At 49.1% G+C, this 17,412-nt stretch overlaps 5 protein-coding genes across 5 annotated transcripts; 2 read left to right on the top strand and 3 right to left on the bottom strand.

The window, feature by feature from the left end:
• Positions 1 to 472: 472 nt before the first annotated feature.
• Positions 473 to 1,021, bottom strand: N7487_007104 (MARVEL domain-containing protein; the record flags this gene model as incomplete). Its single annotated transcript, XM_056874834.1, has 1 exon — positions 473 to 1,021. The coding sequence occupies one exon, from the start codon at positions 1,019 to 1,021 to the stop codon at positions 473 to 475; it is 549 nt and encodes a 182-aa protein (XP_056727022.1).
• A 600-nt stretch (positions 1,022 to 1,621) lies between these two features.
• N7487_007103 (AMP dependent ligase/synthetase) lies at positions 1,622 to 2,515 on the top strand (the record flags this gene model as incomplete). The annotated part of the gene is made up of 3 exons (XM_056874833.1): positions 1,622 to 1,816; positions 1,936 to 2,304; positions 2,375 to 2,515. 3 exons carry the CDS (start codon positions 1,622 to 1,624, stop codon positions 2,513 to 2,515), a joined length of 705 nt encoding a protein of 234 aa, XP_056727021.1.
• A 121-nt stretch (positions 2,516 to 2,636) lies between these two features.
• Positions 2,637 to 3,595, top strand: N7487_007102 (uncharacterized protein; the record flags this gene model as incomplete). The annotated part of the gene is made up of 3 exons (XM_056874832.1): positions 2,637 to 2,787; positions 2,839 to 3,170; positions 3,257 to 3,595. 3 exons carry the CDS (start codon positions 2,637 to 2,639, stop codon positions 3,593 to 3,595), a joined length of 822 nt encoding a protein of 273 aa, XP_056727020.1.
• Positions 3,596 to 3,901: 306 nt separating this feature from the next.
• N7487_007101 (glycosyltransferase) lies at positions 3,902 to 7,299 on the bottom strand (the record flags this gene model as incomplete). Its single annotated transcript, XM_056874831.1, has 2 exons — positions 3,902 to 6,954; positions 7,083 to 7,299. 2 exons carry the CDS (start codon positions 7,297 to 7,299, stop codon positions 3,902 to 3,904), a joined length of 3,270 nt encoding a protein of 1,089 aa, XP_056727019.1.
• Positions 7,300 to 8,174: 875 nt separating this feature from the next.
• Positions 8,175 to 10,797, bottom strand: N7487_007100 (uncharacterized protein; the record flags this gene model as incomplete). Its single annotated transcript, XM_056874830.1, has 4 exons — positions 8,175 to 8,353; positions 8,764 to 9,593; positions 9,638 to 10,732; positions 10,772 to 10,797. The coding sequence occupies 4 exons, from the start codon at positions 10,795 to 10,797 to the stop codon at positions 8,175 to 8,177; spliced, it is 2,130 nt and encodes a 709-aa protein (XP_056727018.1).
• Between the last annotated feature and the right edge of the window lie 6,615 nt (positions 10,798 to 17,412).

Genomic DNA, 17,412 nt, shown 5'->3' with positions numbered 1-17,412 from the left:
CCAAGCACACAGTAGCTGCGGAATTTAAAGGTAGGGAGGGTGTGGGCGGCGAGTTTTATTGATCAGTGTCTCTATCTTAACAAGGAGTATGAAATAAGTAATCTTGGCATATCTCGTTGCGCACGACGCAAAAACTGCGGAGAATACCGCTGGTAGATTATAGCAATCATGACACATAAAATCAGCATTTCCGAAGCCCACCCGTGCTCAATGCGACCCCTGAGCTGTGTCGAAATTATTATCTGTCTTCTTGACTAGAATCACCCCCATAAGCCCGATCCGACAGTCCTCCTGAACTAACCTAAAATATGTGTAACGACCGTCAAGGCAGGAACCAGTTGGTGTTTGGCGCGTGACCCAGAAAAGTAAATATTGTGACTGTCTGGCCCAGCCGAATATGACATATTAGCAGAAGCATCAGCAACTGCAAATAAGTCTTCTCAACTCTGTGGCTCATCCCTAGTTCTAATATTCATGAGGAACTAACCCGTTTCGGGTTGTTGAACAAGGATGTGACAGCCGGGATTGCGGTAATCATGAACAGCAGCCATTCGAACGCACCAAAAGCCGTCGTCACCTTGAGCTCCGCGCACGAACTTTGTCCGGACGAGCAGGCATCGGTCGTCGAAACGTTGACAGCCACGGCAATGAAGCCGGCGAGCCACGAGAGGACAGCCACGGCCTCAGTGACTATACTAACGTATCTAATCGTCAGGCGACTTTCGAGGCCGGGCTCGACGAAGTGCCAGACGACGACCAGGACCGTCCAGACGGCACAGAACATCAGGAAACTCCATGCAACAGGGACACCGACATGAAGGGTGGCGTCACCGTCAAAGACGGGCGAGTCAACGTGGTCATCGTGTCCACGAAACACGTGAATCGCTATCGGGGTCAGTACTCTTAAGGCTTCAAGGGTGAGTTCGCGGTGCGTACCGTAGGCGTCTGTTCCAATGACAATGGGGGCGAAGAGCAGCTGCAGCGATCGCACGATGTAGTCGAAGCGGTTGTTCTCGGCCATATCTTATATATCGGGGTCAAGTTTTGTGGCAGGGAAGTGGTGGGCAGGTAATAAAGAAGTGAGGAGAAAAGAAAGGGAAAACAAAATGAGCAACAGAATCGCCCCTCCCGAAAAGACCGGTAAATAATGGAAACAAAGAAAAGGTGAGTTATTCACAACCTGTGGGCATGGCTGGTGCCTAGCACCATATATTCCCCAGTTAGATTTTACTTTTAATCCATTTTGAGATGCGTCGCCAAGCGGTCAAAAGAACCTTATCGTCCACGCCATGGCTATGAGAATAAAATACTAGTGTAAGTCTCCTGTAGGGAACGGGAGCGATTGGATCTCATCGGTTTCACTAAGACAGGGGTTATATCGACTTACGTGGCCTTGCCCTGTAAATAATAAATGGAAATTTCGGAAAGCGGAATGGTCTATGAACATAATGATGAATGTAACTGGTCAATTTCAATCCACGGCGAATTACGCTGGACCTATCTTACTACTCCGTAGTACATACAACCATTGCAAAGCAGATAACCCTCATGCCCTATATAGCCAGCGCCTCCGAAGATCCTCCTAGGCAATTTTCATGTTTGCTTTTCTCTGTAGATGATCATGATCTCCACACCACCGACTTTCCTTCCTTCTTTGCCCTTGGTCCCGCTCGAGGAGCCGGTCGGGGATTCATGCCTGGCAAAAAATCTTGCCAGGACCATCGGATCGGACCCAGCAGACAAGCGAGCCCACTTTGTCGAGGCAACAATCGATCGGGCATGGACCCCTGACGAAATCAGTGCTCGCGTCGCTCAGGTAGCGGCCGCCTTGTGCCCGGGCAAAAGTGGCATAAAATTGTCGCCATCTTGGCTTCCAACAGCGTAGGTCTCCTCGACAGCTCCTCATCGGGAAACGCCAATCTGAGTTGCCTCTAGGTCGACATTCTGATTCTTTCATGGGCTATCCACCGCATGGGCGGTGCTTGCCTCATGATGCAGCCTACGAGTTCGGCTGAGGAAATCGCAGGCCACTTCGATCGTGTGCCGCCGGTTGCCATGTTTGCCTCACAAGAGCTACTCCCTCTAGCCCAAGAAGCCGTTCAACTGAGCTCCCTATCAGATCTGCCGCTCTACAGGCTGTCCGTGCCTAGAGGAATGACCAACCTGTCCAGAATCACGACGCTTGATGACTTGATCGAAGTCGCTAAGGATCTACCTCCGGTGCAGAAGGGTGCTTTGTCTGTCAACGAAGCGAGTCGACGTGTGGCGTACTACTGTACCACGAGCGGCACATCTGGTTTCCAGGTAACTAATGCCACACGACTCTACATGTCTTGTGATACTGATCAGATATCTTTTTGTCGTTGCTTGGTAGCGCATCATGGCCATCACCCACAAAAAGCTCATCGCCAGCATCCTGCAGGCATCAGAGATCAGAGTTTCTAGAGACCACCAGAGAAGCAGGCTCCGCGATAGCTCTGGGTTGCCTGCCGTTCAGCCACATCTGTGGCTTTAACTTCATGGAGATCATGGCCTCTATCGCCAAATACCGCATTAATACACTTTATTTGGTAGTTCCTAGTCCGGCTCACGGGGACATCTGGAACGCAAGCTGATGGGTGTAGGTGCCGCCGATTATGAACGCTCTGTGGCGAAATGGAGCTACGTTGGCTCAATCCGACTTGAGCTCCGTTCGCTTGATCGTGTCGGGAGGTGGACCTCTGAGTAAAGAAGCATTTGCCAAGATGCAAGCCGTGTGCCCCCAAGTGCGAATTCTCGGTGGCTGGGGTAGGATTCTCCTGAGAGCGTAGTTTGAGCAATGATCTGACAATCAGTCAGGTCTGACCGAAACCTGCGGTGTCAGGTCCCTGTCATATATCAGCGACATCTTTCCGGGCTCGAGTGGGGTCTTGCTTCCGGGCGTCCGCATCCGATTGAAAAACGATAACGGCCGTGAGATTGAGACTCTCGAGGAAATGGGCGAGATCGAGATTGCCACTCCCAGCCTCGTGTGCGGGTACATTGACTCTGCCAGGGATGCGCTTCTCCCGCCTACAGACAATGCAGACTTCTGGTGGCCAACAGGCGACGTCGGCCTCTTCCGCACGGGCCCCAGCGGCGAGAACCATCTGTTCATTGTAGATCGTATCCGGGACATGGTCAAGGTCAAGGTGAGTGGGCGGCCCAAGACCAGGTGTGGTGTGAATCCCGCACCCTGGCCAACCTTTTACTTTAGCCCTGCCAACCTTGTTTGTAGGGCAACCAAGTCGCCCCTGGCCAAATCGAGGCGTATCTGATCCAACACGCCGCCGTCGCCGAGACCGCCGTCATCGGAATCCCTGACGAAGTAGCTGGTGAGCGAGTTCTGGCCTTCGTGGTCCGGGAGCCGTCGTATGCACCTGAGACGAGCGAGGATGATCTTCGAAGGGAAATCCGGGATTACAACGACCTTGAACTGCTTGAGGTTTGCCGTCTCCAGGACCGAATCATCTTCATCGATCAGATACCGAAAAGTGCGAGCGGCAAAATGCTTAAGCAAGAACTGAGGAAGCAGTTGTCTTCGCTTGATGTCCCCAGTCCCCTTCTCTCAACTTGATAAGTGAAAGCGTCTACGGCAGCGTAGGTATACAGGTTAGACTACAGTGCTTTCTTCAGCGACGTTATCTGGCCTCAACAGCGTTAGAAGACAAGTCGAAGCCAAAACTTCGATATTTAGTCAAGCATAGTACGCAAGTCTCCGCTGGATCTGCTCCCTTGATAGTTCCCTCAGCACGTCATGATCTCTCAGAAACCACATATGTATACGATTATGATATTACAAAGATAGCCAATAGTGAAAGAAGAGAGACCAGGTCATGTTAAGCTTGAGTTAGTTCGGGTCATTTGTTTATATAAAAAGAATCTATCTGTACCGATGTTCTTGTTCTTCTTGCATGCTTAACTTCAACGCTTTCTGCAAGTCCTCATCGTTCTCATCGTCCTCATCCTCTATCGCTGTTTCACGACCCTTACCTTTGTGTTGGTGTTGCGCTTCCAACAGACTCTGCTTCTTGATGTACTCTATCACAACCTCTTCTTCCGTCTTCTCCTGAGGCGTTTTCTCGTCACGCAGACCCCGATCTGTCTGGTGAACGTGCTGTGGGGACTGGAGTTTAGACACGAGTTCCATGTCGTCGTCATCATGTGCTGCGTCTCCGTTCGACGTGGCTTCAGCCGCATCCCACGATCTTGTGTTGGTAGAATACAGAGATGACTGTGAACTACTACCCATGTCGAGCGTGGTTCTGGTGAGGTCATGGGTCCAAGTATCTGCTGCGTCTCCGTTCGACGTGGCTTCAGCCGCATTCCACGATCTTGTGTTGGTAGAATGCAGAGATGACTGTGAAACACCACCCATGTCGAGCGTGGTTCTGGTGGGATCTTGGGTCCAAGCATTTGCATTGCTACCCGAATTCGTCTGTTGGTATACTTCCTGGGCTTCTCGTGTTACCTCGTTAGGGATCTCCTTTTCCTTTTCTTTTCCCTTTTTTTTCAGATCCTTCTGGATCAGCTTCCACCGAGCGATGACGTCCTGCTTTTCTGCTTCGGAGCCCTGCAGCCACTCCTCATAACCCTGAGCTGCCCTAGATGAGATGATGTAGCTCTGCACATCACTGCCGAACAACTTCTGCACCTCTTTGTTGACCCCCTGCATCGTATGCCCCAGGATACCGAAAAACGCTGCGCCTGGCTTGGCGATAAATCCCCCGAGTCCTTTACCAATTCCTTTCGCAAAGCCGCTGGCGCCCCCTTTCCTGGCGCCTCTCCAGGGCTGGGTGACCAGGCCAGTGACGCCATCGTACCAGCCATAGCCAAACTCTCTTCCTACTGCCTTCACGCCTGACTTGAAATCGCTAACTTTTTCTTGAGGGCGTACCGTATCGTCTCCCCAAAGCCTAGGCATGTTGTGAAAGCCTCTCGTCCAATTCACTGAAATATCTACGGGTCCTTGCACAACCGCCCTGGCGAAACGCCCGGCGCCTTTGCTCACATGCACGCCAGGCGGACGGAGGATGTCGGGTTGTTTGCCGGCGTCAGATTCAGTCCGACTGCGGGATGGACGTCGGCCAGGATAATCTTGTTTAGGCACGTTCGAAGGTCGAGTTGACCGACCAGAGAGGCTGGAAGAGTTCCGAGCAAGGGTGGGAGAAGAGTCTTCTCTGACAAATCTCTGCCTGGTACTTCGTCTAGATGAAATCGATGAATCCGATCTTTCCACGACAGGCGAGACCTCACTCCTGCTCGCGGTCGTCGTTCTCGATGCCGATGCCGATACTTGGGACTGCTGTCGGCTCCGCGCAGACGGCATCTGTAAAGCTCTCCACGTCTCCGAAGGAACACTAGCTAGCCCCATGGTCATGCCGCTGAAAGCCCTCACAAATGCTGTAAAACCTCCGGAGATCGGATCCCAGGGACCGTCGTCGGTGTGATATTCTTGTGGTCTGAAGAGCTTCAAGTCATCGAGATCCAACAGCTCTGCATTCGCCAAAGTACAGGCAGCAAAAGCACTCAACCTGACCTTGGTGCGCCTGACCCGCCACGCAGCAGGTCGGGATGGTGCGAGAGTGCAGCGGAGCCGGTCAGGGTTGAGGAATTCATGGAACGACTTAGCACCAGTGTCGCTGCCTCGCTCTGCCGCGATCTTGCTTGCGAGTTCTCTGGCGCGCTCCAGACATCTGGGGGTCAGACAGACGTTGATGGCCTCGGCTAGGTTGTCTACCGTGAGTTGTTTGTGGGGGATCGGATCGGGGCCTGCGCCTGCTCGCGCGATCATGGCGCCCCAGAAAGGCTGGTCTCCAAAGAAGGGAACGACCACCGTCGGCCGGCCTGCGGCGATGCCTGCTGCCGTGGTTCCGGCACCACCATGGTGCACGACGCACGAGACATGGTGGAAGAGCCAGTCGTGCGGTACGTTATCGAGCATGAAGACGCCGTCGGGGATACGCAGCTGATCGGCGCCCATACCTCCCCAGCCTTTTGAAAGGAGCACACGTTGGCCAGTCTTCCTCGCGGCGGCGAAAATGAGTTCCGTCAGCGTGTCGGGGTCGTCCAACACGATGCTCCCAAATCCCAAGTAGATGGGAGGTGGACCGGCGTTGAGAAATGCTTGTAAGTCAGAGGCAGGTGTGTAATCAGAGGCCGTGTCGAGAAAGTAGAATCCGGCGATGGATATGTGAGAGCCCCAGTCGTTCGGCTTGGGTATCAGGGCCGGAGACCAGCAGTAGGTGTGGGGGACTCTCAGACGATGAAGCATCCCGGGGGCCGAGATGGTACTTACGGGATCCAAATCGAGACACTTTACACGAAATCGATTGATGATATCACCGAGGCCCTGCCATGAGAGTAGTTCGATCAGGGCATAGCTGATGTAATTGGTAAGTTGAGGGTCGGCATTCGAGGCTTGAACGTTGGCCAGGGGATGAGGAAACGCCTGGGTAGGGGAATATGGCATAGTGAACATGATATGGAGCGGGATGCCGAGCTTCTCTGCGCAATGAATATGGGCAAAACTCGGGGGGTTGGCGATGATACAATCGGCAACAAAGTGGTTTGCTGGGCCAGAATTGCTTCCTGAAGAGGACTCAGAAAGGTTATCATCATCAGTTCCATCATCTGCTCTGTAACAGGACCGCCAGCAGCCCTGAATATATTCGGCAACATGTTTTCTTTGCTGGCCGACATTTCCGCTCAGCACGCCACGAAAGCCCGGCCTCAAGCCGGGATTCTTGACCATGAAGGCCATCAACCGGGTCGGGTCGCCGCCAATGCTGAAGAATTCCAGGCCATGCTGCTGAACAAAGTCCTGGAAGTTGGGGTGAGTGGCCAGACGGACACGATGGCCGTAGACGTCTTTCAAGACCTTTCCCAAGGCAACGAAGGGTTGTACATCTCCGCGAGAGCCCACGACCTGGATGACTATGTTCAAGGGCGGAGGGGGATGGGCTGGCGGGTCACCTCGCAGGGAAGGAGGAATATATGGGGGAGGGAGCGGACGACTGTCTTCGACATGTGGAGGGGGGCAATAAGCCGGGACAGTTGGCGACTGAAGTGATTGATGCGAATGGCGACACGGCCATCGTCGGTGAGCTGGGCACTGGTCCCCGTGCCATTCTTTTCATCGTGGATCTCGCCATAATGTTCGCCGTAGGCAGGGGGAGGCACGTCGTCCTCGGCCAGCTCTTGATCGTCGAGTCCGATCTGTGTTGAGGGCACCCGAGTGGATTGTTCCGGCGCGGTGCCCTTTGGAGGTTGCGTCACCATGATGTGAATGATGAATGAGACCAGGCAGGTTGGCTCACCTCCTTAATCACAGCTTCAGTTCTGTCTAAAGAATGACGCGGCAACTGCACTATACAGACTGAGGACCTCTGGAAATTGAAGCGAAGACGGGGTGCTAATATCAGGATTCAGGATGGAGGCCTAGTGAATAATGGAGACGGTAGAAGGCAGCAACAATGCACGAGGCAGCTGTTTCACATATGAATCTGATTGTCAATAACTAAGCCTTTAAAGGGTTGTGCGTTGGCCCGTGGCCCCGCTTTACAGGCATCACAATAACACTAATGTACTCCAATATGTTTTTGGTTGGCCAGAGGACAGACAGAACGATCTGATGGGGGCGGATTCGGACACTTCCGTAAATTCAATTCACACGGGTGCATCAGGGTGTCGATCTTCGCAACGTCTTGGCGTTGCGTCCCTCGAAATAATCCCCGTTAAGTAAAACATACAATCGCGTTCAACATACCTGCGTATATTAAGTTACTAGTAACTACTCCGTAGATCCCCTGCTAACGCTAATGTAAGTACTACTAGTACTACTAGTATTAGTATTAGGCGCCAACATTAGTATTTTTAAATAGCCAATCAGAGCGCTCTCTCTGGCCGGGTTATTTACCTTCTACTGCTCGAGTAAAGCACGACAGTGGCACCCGATGGAAAAGTGGGAGTTGTGAGTCTTGAGGATTCACAGCGGGGTTTTCTTAAGTAATGTCTGATGATGATGATGATGATGATGATGATGAATTCATTAACCCGATGTAGCTCGCTAATTACATACATGCTGCTATGCGGGGATTGCGTCCCAGGGCCCGCTCCCGACGGCAAATGGTGGTGAGTTCCCAGTACCCAGTACCCTATATACAGGACTCGGGAAATCGATTCTCGAGGTCCTGCAACCTGAATTGTAAGGCCACAAACCGGTCGGCGTAAATGTAAACAAGACAAAAGAAATTCAATGTAAAGAAAGCTTCTATCTGCGCAATATAGATGGTCGATCCCGCATTCCCCGCGGGCGCAGAGTGTCCCCTTCTCTCTGCAATACACCTGTCCCCTCCCCACTTCTTCGTCTCCCTTCCTCTGGCTCCCTGAATCACTAGGACTGCCAGGTCTGTGTAACGGATAAAGGATCCTTACAACATGAAAACAGAATTGTCACTTAACCTTATCGGCTGGGCCACGAGAGTGGAGCACCACTGATTCGTTGCTGACCCCATGTGATCAAAGCGGGGTATAGTGATAGATAACATAGGACTCCCCTGGATCCTGTTCCTCTTGGACAAGAGTTAGCCTTGTCACGTTGAAGACAATACAATCTGTTCCTCTCTCCTACCATCGTATCTTACCCGGTTGACAGGCCGTACACCTGAAAACAGTATACCTTTACAGGTTCACACACGTCCTCTGACGTAAAAGTACAATGATACAGCTGCGATATCGCAGCACCACTGCGAGCCAAATCATTAAGATCTGCGTTCGGTAGCATCTGTTGCAGCTCCTCATTTCCACTCCCTCTCCCACCGGCATCCTCATCACCGTCGATCCGATGTGAAAATACCATCAGGTCTCGATCCGAGTAGATGCCCGGAATCTCACCCCACTGCACAGGTTTGAGCGCATGGTTAGCGGTATCGTCCATGCTGGACGTCATAGGATGGCAGGCGGCACTGATAGCCGCACTACACTGTACCACTAGCGGCATCGGGAATTCAAAGCGGCGTAGGCTCAGGAGTATTGGGACGAGAAATAGCGAACCGCCAACGATAATAGCGAACAACATAGCAACAGGTGAGTAACCACACGTGGTAGACTGCGAGGAAGAGATAGGCTCGCCATTTATATCAAAGGGAGTGATCTGTACAAAGAACAAGCTTTCTGAGACGAGCCAGTGTAGAACCGCGGAGGCGACTAGGAGCGGGAGGCTGTATCGATACGGTAGTGAGAGGTAGTAAGTGGAGCGCTGGGCTCCACGGGGCCAGGAGACGCGTAGCGGTTTGCGATTTCGCGCGTAGTTGTTGTATTCCATGGCTCCGAGCATAGCGGTCAGCAGGGCATTGAGCATGAAGTAGGCGATTGAGACGAAGAGTTGTAGGACGTTGGGTAGGAGGATCATGGCGAATATTCCCGTTGCGCCGGGTGGGGTAGGTATTTCTATTAGAGTTGATGGGCGTGCTTCGCCCAGACTGTTATCCCAGATGGTTCCGCGAGACAAGTTGGAAAACCAGGGGATGGCGACGGTAACAGCGTAGATGCTCAGGCTAATTATGCATAGGCATCTGAGATATTAGTATAATTCATATTATTACACGGAGAGGCTTACAGGGTAATTGTAGAGATCCACAGTCCCGTGCTCACGGCTTGAAACCATCGTTTTCGGGAAGGTAGTTGAAGTGGAAGCTTTGAGTATGCTGGAATATCCAGCATTTTGTCCTTCTTTTTCGTCTTCCTGCGCCAGCCCTGAGACCCTTTGACGACCAGCCCCTTAGACAACAGACAGGCCCCCTCTGTCCTCAGATCTGGACAAGCAAGATAAGATGCGATCGCGTCCCCAATTGTAAGGAACAACTCCTGCCTACCATCGCGCGCGGTCAATAGCGCGCAGATAAGTTTTACTAAGTTACACCCAATAACAAGCAGACAAATTGGCGGGCTAAACATCATTCGGCAAGACTCGTCCCTAGGAACTGTCAAACAGTGTCCAATTCGACGTGCCTGCACCAGTCTCACCCCTCTGGGTGGTTGATAATAATTGCCAGGACAATGAACCGACAGAGAGATCGTCACATTTCCCTGGAAGGAAGCATTGACCCAATTAGAAGGATCGTCAAGTGCAGCCTGCACCTCGTCCTCGTGTGTGAATTGGTACAGAACGTCATCCAAGCGTTTGGTATCTGGCGTGTTGGGAATCCAAGAGCCCATTGAAACGTTCTTGAATCCGTTCTCGGTGGGGATCTGCGCCTGTATCAATTGAATAGATGGTTCAATTGGATGGACGCTCCATTCCTCTCCATCAACCATCTCATTCACAAGATCTTTGCTACAAACATCCTCACTACCACCCCCACTATCACACATCCATTCGAAGGTACTGCCATCAACGTTGGTCGCAATGGCATGTGGCCTTCCCATGAATCCCAAATGCTCGCCTTCTGGCATTGGATCCTCCGTCACCAAAACGAGCATCCTTTGCCCGGATACATAGTCTTGCGCGAAAGTGTCAATGCACTCTTGAATAGAAAGTCTCTTCAGATCCGAACGGCTCATCTCGGATCTAACCGTTTCTATATCCAGGCCAACGGAACTTTCAAAGCAATGATTCCATCCCGCCGACCCAGTTCCGTTCATCGGACCAGGCGGTGCTATTAGCACTACATACTCTGTCGGGCCGATTGAGAAAAAAATAGCGGAGTTGTAACTAGCAAGGAAGAATTCAATCAGTCACAGCCACTTATACAATATCAACAGCGTCCAAACCAACATCAAATGAATAGGCAGTGATGTAGCCAGTAAGATCCACCCAAGCAGCTGCCTCTTTCCCCGCTCCTTCCAAAGCAAGCCTCGGATATTCGGGACCCCGATAGGCAGCCAGACACGCTTACTATTAGACCTGGCCAGGAACCACGGGTGAACCTCACGAACCTCAAGGAGGTTCACCCACCCGGAGGTTAAGGTTCCATGACCTAGAACCTCCGGGCGGTTCTATCTTGGACCGAACCTCATGGAGGTTACCCGCGGGTGAACCTGAGGTTCAACAAGCATGACAAATAGGTAAAAAACGTGACTTGGGGTCAACTACATAAATTATGTAGAAATAGGCTGTATTCTCTCGTAATTATAAAACAACACTTCATTAATGTATGCCCTTACAGGAGGATTTAGTGCATATTATGGGTTCACTGGCTCAGCGTCGAATTAGGGTTTCAACTTTCAATCATCAATGGTTTATATTATATCTATAGTTCAGTGTCGGGTTATAGTTCTCAAGAGTCAAGATTCAAGTAATCAAGCTATATACCCATCTAGTAGTCTCGACTTCTTCCTTATTCTACCGGATGCACGATGCTGCGTATCAGGGAAGTCAGGTAAGGGTGATGCCCTATTCTTATCTAGATCCGCAAATTCATCGGCATCAGATTCTTCCTCATCGTCAGAATTAACCGCAGGCCGCTTTCCAGCGGCGACTACTGAGAGTAGCGGTGCGTCCGGGGTTGCATCAAGACGTATCTCGACATCCTCCTCATCATCACTAATAGCCTCGAAAGCATGTGTCTGGACATTAAGTGCTTCGGTCGAAGCGGCTATCTCATGGTCTAAAAGATACTCTTGGAGAATCAGCCGCTGCTCCTCCTTGATATCGAATCTTGTTGTACACATGTATAACATAATATCGCGAACAGTCTCTGGGTTTAACGACCCCCGGCGGTAGTGGCATACATCGCGGGCAGAGTTAAAAAGACGCTCAACTCCGGCACCAGTCGCTGGAATTGACATGATATCACGGGCAATGCTTGCAAGAATAGGGAATTCCCTCTGATGATCTTTCCAGAAGATCCGAATAGATCCTTTAATAGTTTCTAATTAGGTAAGGTTAGTTATATGATTTATAAAGTAGGCTTACTTACTTACCACTCTGGAGATATTTGGTGAGCTCGTCGTACTGCGGAGCAGTTAATCGTTGTGAAGAATCGCCGTTAAGAGCCTTCTCAAGCTCCGATTCAGTTGTGAATAACTGGCTATCAGATTGCATCATCTCTGATGGTATACGTTGGCTGTATCTCTCAAAAAAAGACTGAAGACTCTCGCGGTATTCTTTTCTATAGTCCTTTCCTGTCTTAGGATCTGGGTCCCAATCACTTGTTGAAAAGAACTCCATCTTGCTCGACGGCGCTAAGATCGTCCCAATTGCATAGAGATTGCCTTCGATACCATCTGTCTCGCCGTAGTATTTCTTCAGTTTCTCTTTCGCAGCATCGAGGGAGGAAAGCATTAGCTGTTTCCAGGGAACCTTCTTTCGACGAAGCTGACCCATTGATCTTTCAAGATGATCGAAGAGCTTATTGTAAATCCTAAAGACAAGGTGGATACTCGAGTCTTTAGTACGACAAACTAGCGTAGTGAGCGTGAAAAAGGGCTGAAGAATGCAAAGTAAATAGTCAATCTGTCGCCACCCCTCTGCACTTAATGTAAAATGGTGTTGATCATAGTCGGAACAGAACTTGTTGAATGCGATATGAAGCCTCTTCGCCCGTCGGAGCATTAGAAATGTCGAATTCCACCGTGTACGAACATCTTGGATTAGAAGAAGCCGGAGCGTATTACTAGGCTGGGTATTTAGGAAGGCTTCCTTACGTTGAGGGCTTCCGTTGATATAAACCGCAAGACCTCGGACCTATTAGGAATCAGAATAGTTAGTGTTATTGAATCATAATTCATGATTTCTAAATAGAAGCATACCTTGTTCAGAGTATCGGCGATCTCATGTTTCTGCTGGCGCGTACGAAGTAAACGTACACGATCATCAGACCATTCTATCTCGGCGTTATCATTCTTTGGCGAAGCCTTGATTTTACCAAGTAAATCAACTAGACTTAATTGAATAACATGCGCAAGGCAAGGCACTTGGACAATCGTAGAATCCGTCTCCATATGTAGCTTCTTGATTGAATCATTCACTGCTGCGATAAGTGTCTTATTGTTAGACGCATTATCAGTTGTCACCGCCAGCACTCGGTCAGCGATTTGGTGCTTTTGTAGGATCTGGATAACTACGTCCCCGAGGTTCACGCCAGTATGAGATCCAGAAATTGGCTCAAACCCAAGTAGGACCTCACGATACTCCCATTCCTGGTCTAGAAAGTATCCTGTGATAGCCATAAATGCGTGCTTGAATGGTGAAGTCCAGCAGTCAAGCGCAATCGACATTTTTGCACCAGATGGCAGCTGTTGTAGTGTCTCTTGTTGATACTCTGTAACGAAACCCCGGAGGCGGTCGCGAATCACCTTTCTTGATGGAACGCTCGGTAGTGTAGGTGCTAGCCGTGCGTAGGAAATGAGATCATGGAATTCTTGGTGCTCGACGAAGAGAAAGGGTAAATGTGATACAGTGATTAGGTTTAGAATCTTCTGTTCCCATGTTTGTTGGGTAAAGAGAGGCGCTGGTCTTCTCTCGGCCTAAAATATAGTGAATTTATTATTAGTATTGATATTGAGTATAGGCTATTTCGAACATACCGCGTCGCTAAGTAGTTGCTGGATATTACCCTTCTTCGTAATTCGCTGTCGACACCTTGGCCCATCAAGATGCTTCTGCATCGATGAGTTTCCAGTATGATTTGTAGCTGGATGCGTAAGAACTGTACGGCACCGATTGCACATAACGCCAGGCTTTCCATCTTTAGTATGTGCAACTTGTTGAAACCCAGTCCAGCAGTCTGCGCGACGGCTGACCTCCCAGTTTAGCCGCTTCTTCTTACCAAAATCAGTTTGAAGCCACCACTTAACGAATTCCGCGGACATGTCGGTAGTAAAGACGATATACTCGTTAATACTATCTGGCTTGATTCGCGTAAGGGTGTCTAGGGCCCGAGGTCCTGCACGAGATCGGACTTGGTTGTCTAGAAGGTCTGGAAGGTCCAGAACTGAATCAAACTGGCTTTCGCGTTGGTATAGCGTATCGTCAGGGGTAAGGTACTGTAGCGCGTCTAGCGGTAACCCTTCGAAGCTAGATGATGCGTAGCCGTAGCCGTCGGTAATCTGAGACATGATAACTTTAGTAAACCAGTACAACTTAGGGAAGATAATAAGGAACTCACTAGTTATTCTGTAGAAGTTACGGGGTCTTCTTGGGGCATCTGTTTATCCCTGTTCCATAATGCTTAAATTGATATATCAACTTTTATAAAGCCCTATCTATATCTGATTCGCTAGTATAGTGGATCACTATAGAAACGAACCTCAATAAACCTCAACGAACCTCAATAAACCTCAACGAACCTCAATAAACCTCAACGAACCTCAATAAACCTCAACGAACCTCAATAAACCTCAATAAACCTCAACGAACCTCAACGAACCTCAATGAACCTCAACGAACCTCAACGAGAACCTCAATGTAGGAAAAATAGAATGTCTAAGTCTAACAATTGGGACATTTAATCCGGATTCACGGTATATCTAGACCAATTAACATGAATTCTAAAAGACAAAGTAATAGAAGAAGATATAATGGTTTGAATGATATTAAAATGAGGGGGAATTAAACTGCATCTTTATAGTTTTCTTAAAGAACTGTAGTTCTACTAATAAAGATACACATACTTTACAGTGTCTGCGATATATATATCTACAACTTTACATGCTATTTTATCGATGACCTCTATTGACCACCCACCACGTCGATATCATCGGATATTACCTATAATTTATAGGTGACCACGCCTCCTATTTACTTTTCAATGACTATATCTTTATAATTCATTATATTGATAGAGTATTCAGTGGAAAGTCTATAGTTTAACGGAACAGCTGTAAAAAACAGAGATGAATCATCAATTTTATCCAGCCAAAAGAGGAAAGGCGTCAAGAAATTATGTATATGCAGGTTCATGCGGGTCGATGGAGGTTGAACCTCAAAGAACCTCTGGAGGTTAATGGGCGGTTGGAGGTTAGTAAGGTTGGAACCTCACCTCAAGAGGTGAGGTTCGAGGTTCCGGGGTAGGGACCCATGCGGAGGTTCAAAGCCAGGTCTATGTCAAACCTTGATAAACAACGGAGCATCATTAGATCTTGAATCGTCGATTCATTTAAAGAGCCCCGTCGGTAATGGCAAATATCGCGAGCAGTACTAAAGAGACGCTCAACACCTGCGCCTGTGGCTGGGATCGAAAAGACGTCCCGTGCAAGTCCTGCGAGTGTCGGAAAGTTACGCGCATTCTCCCTCCAGAAATGGCATGGATTCGTTGCGCTCCATTCTATAGAGAGTTAGTAACGTGGTTCGTAAAATAGTAAAAGGATAGTATAAACTTACCAAGATTGAGATATCCCTTAAGTTCTTCTTCCCAACCAGTGGCTTTTGATGGTAGTGGGGGCGGTGGCTGATCCTCAGCGAGAAGGCTTGCCATTTCATCCTCTGTATAATGTGCCGAAGGTATCGCTGTGGGTGGTACTTCCCTTTCTGGCTGATGTTTCGAATAGTCTTCAAGATGGCTATAAAGCGAAGACTTGTATATATCATGCCAAGAGGAAATAGTATCATTGAGCTGAACCTGACCTAACCATTCTGGGCCTTCAAAAAACTTGAGCTTATACTGGGGAGCAAGAATGGTACCTATGGCGTATAAGCTACCATGGGCTTCCTCTGTTAATTGGTAGTATACCGAAAGCTTTTCCCTTCCAGCTTCAAGAGCCGCTAGCATAGCCTTCTTCCAGGGCACCTTCTTACGACGAAGTCGGGCCTGGGATTGTTCAAAATGTGTGAATAGCCGGTTATATACCATAAAAACATTGTGAATGGTTGTTGTCTTGATCTTTGATAGACCGACCGTCCACTTGTAGAAAGGCTTTGTGATACAGAGTAGGTAATCGATTTGGCGCCACTCCCCTTTACTGATGTGGAACTCAGGGCGCTGGTGCTCTGTACAATACCGCTGGAATATTGTCTGAAGGCGCTTGGCACGCTGGAGCATAAGATATGTGGAATTCCACCGAGTGCGGACATCTTGGATTGGAGCCAGCTTTATTCCGTCGCTCTGGAGATTCAGAAAGGCCTCCCGTCGCTGTGGGCTAGCATTGATGAATACAGCAAAAGCGCGAACCTATAATCATGATTAATATAAGATACCTTTATAGAGGTTAGATATATACCTTTGCAAGTGTATAAATAATTCCCTTCTGTAGCTTTGCTTGCTGAAGGATGCTCCCATTTTCTTCTGACCATACGGTCGCGGTTTTATCATTCTTTGGATTGGCCTTCATCAAGCCAAGAAGATCTTTTAGACTCAGCTGAATCACATGGGCAAGGCATGGAACCCGTATAATCTCAGTGGAATCCGGGAGATCTATCTGTCGGATCGATTCACAAAGACTTTCAACCATGGTTTTGTTGTTTGACGCATTATCAGTAGTAATTGCAATCACCCTATCAACGATCCCATGGTCAGAAAGAACACCGAGGAGAACCTCTGCCAAGTGAGCGCCGGTATGCTGGCCATGAACCGGCATAAAGCCTAGAAGTATCTCATGATATACCCAATCGATATCCACAAAATACCCTGTGATCGCCATAAACGCTTGTTGGAATGGTGAGGTCCAGCAGTCAAGAGCAATCGAGAGCTTTGCCCCAGCGGGGAGGTGGGAGAGTAGCTTTTGCTGTTCTGCCTGGACAATCGATTGGAGTCGACGCCGCGCAGTTTTCGGTGAAAGAAGGCTCAAAGGTTGTGGTGAAAGCTGTGCCTCTGCTATAAGATCTTGGAATTCTTGGTGCCGGAGGATTTGAAATGGAAGGCGAGAGTTTGCGATAAATTTTACCTGGGCTCTCTCAAATCTTTGTAGATAGGCTTCCGCAGAACCCAACCGGACCCGGACCCAACCCGGACCCAACCCGGGTTTGGGTTGGGTCCGGGTCCAAAATCTCAACCCAGCGCTGGGTTCTGGGTTACTACCCTCAACCCGGACCCATACTGGGGCCCCAATTGGGTTACAAATAAGACAAATATACCAAGGAATCCTCACTGCATAATTTATACAATCTCTTATTGTAATTTTGGGTATTTCTCTTGCATCTTATCTATATCAAGAGTATGTAGATTTAGGGTAGGAAGATAATATTTTAGCTAACTAGTGATACTGGAAATTATCATCATCTCGCTGTTTACGCTTCCGTCCTGATAATCGGAGCTGCGTACCATTATCCGGTAGCTTAGGCTCAATCATATCATCTTCAATATCCTCTATCGCCTTATTCTCCTTATCCCCTTTATCTAGCTCTTCAGTATCACTAATTGGGTCTACTTCAACCCCATCGGGTCTCTCATCCTTCTCTTCCTTCGCCACTTCAATTTCGTCTTGTGTAAAAAACTCTTCAAGTCGCTTAGCCTC

The sequence above is a fragment of the Penicillium crustosum genome (genome assembly GCF_028827405.1).
Source record: "Penicillium crustosum strain IBT 35664 chromosome Unknown utg000003l_segment0_segment0, whole genome shotgun sequence".
NCBI lineage: Eukaryota > Fungi > Ascomycota > Eurotiomycetes > Eurotiales > Aspergillaceae > Penicillium > Penicillium crustosum.
The sequence above is the reverse complement of the archived record's forward strand: the minus strand, read 5'-3'. Positions and strand labels throughout refer to the sequence as shown.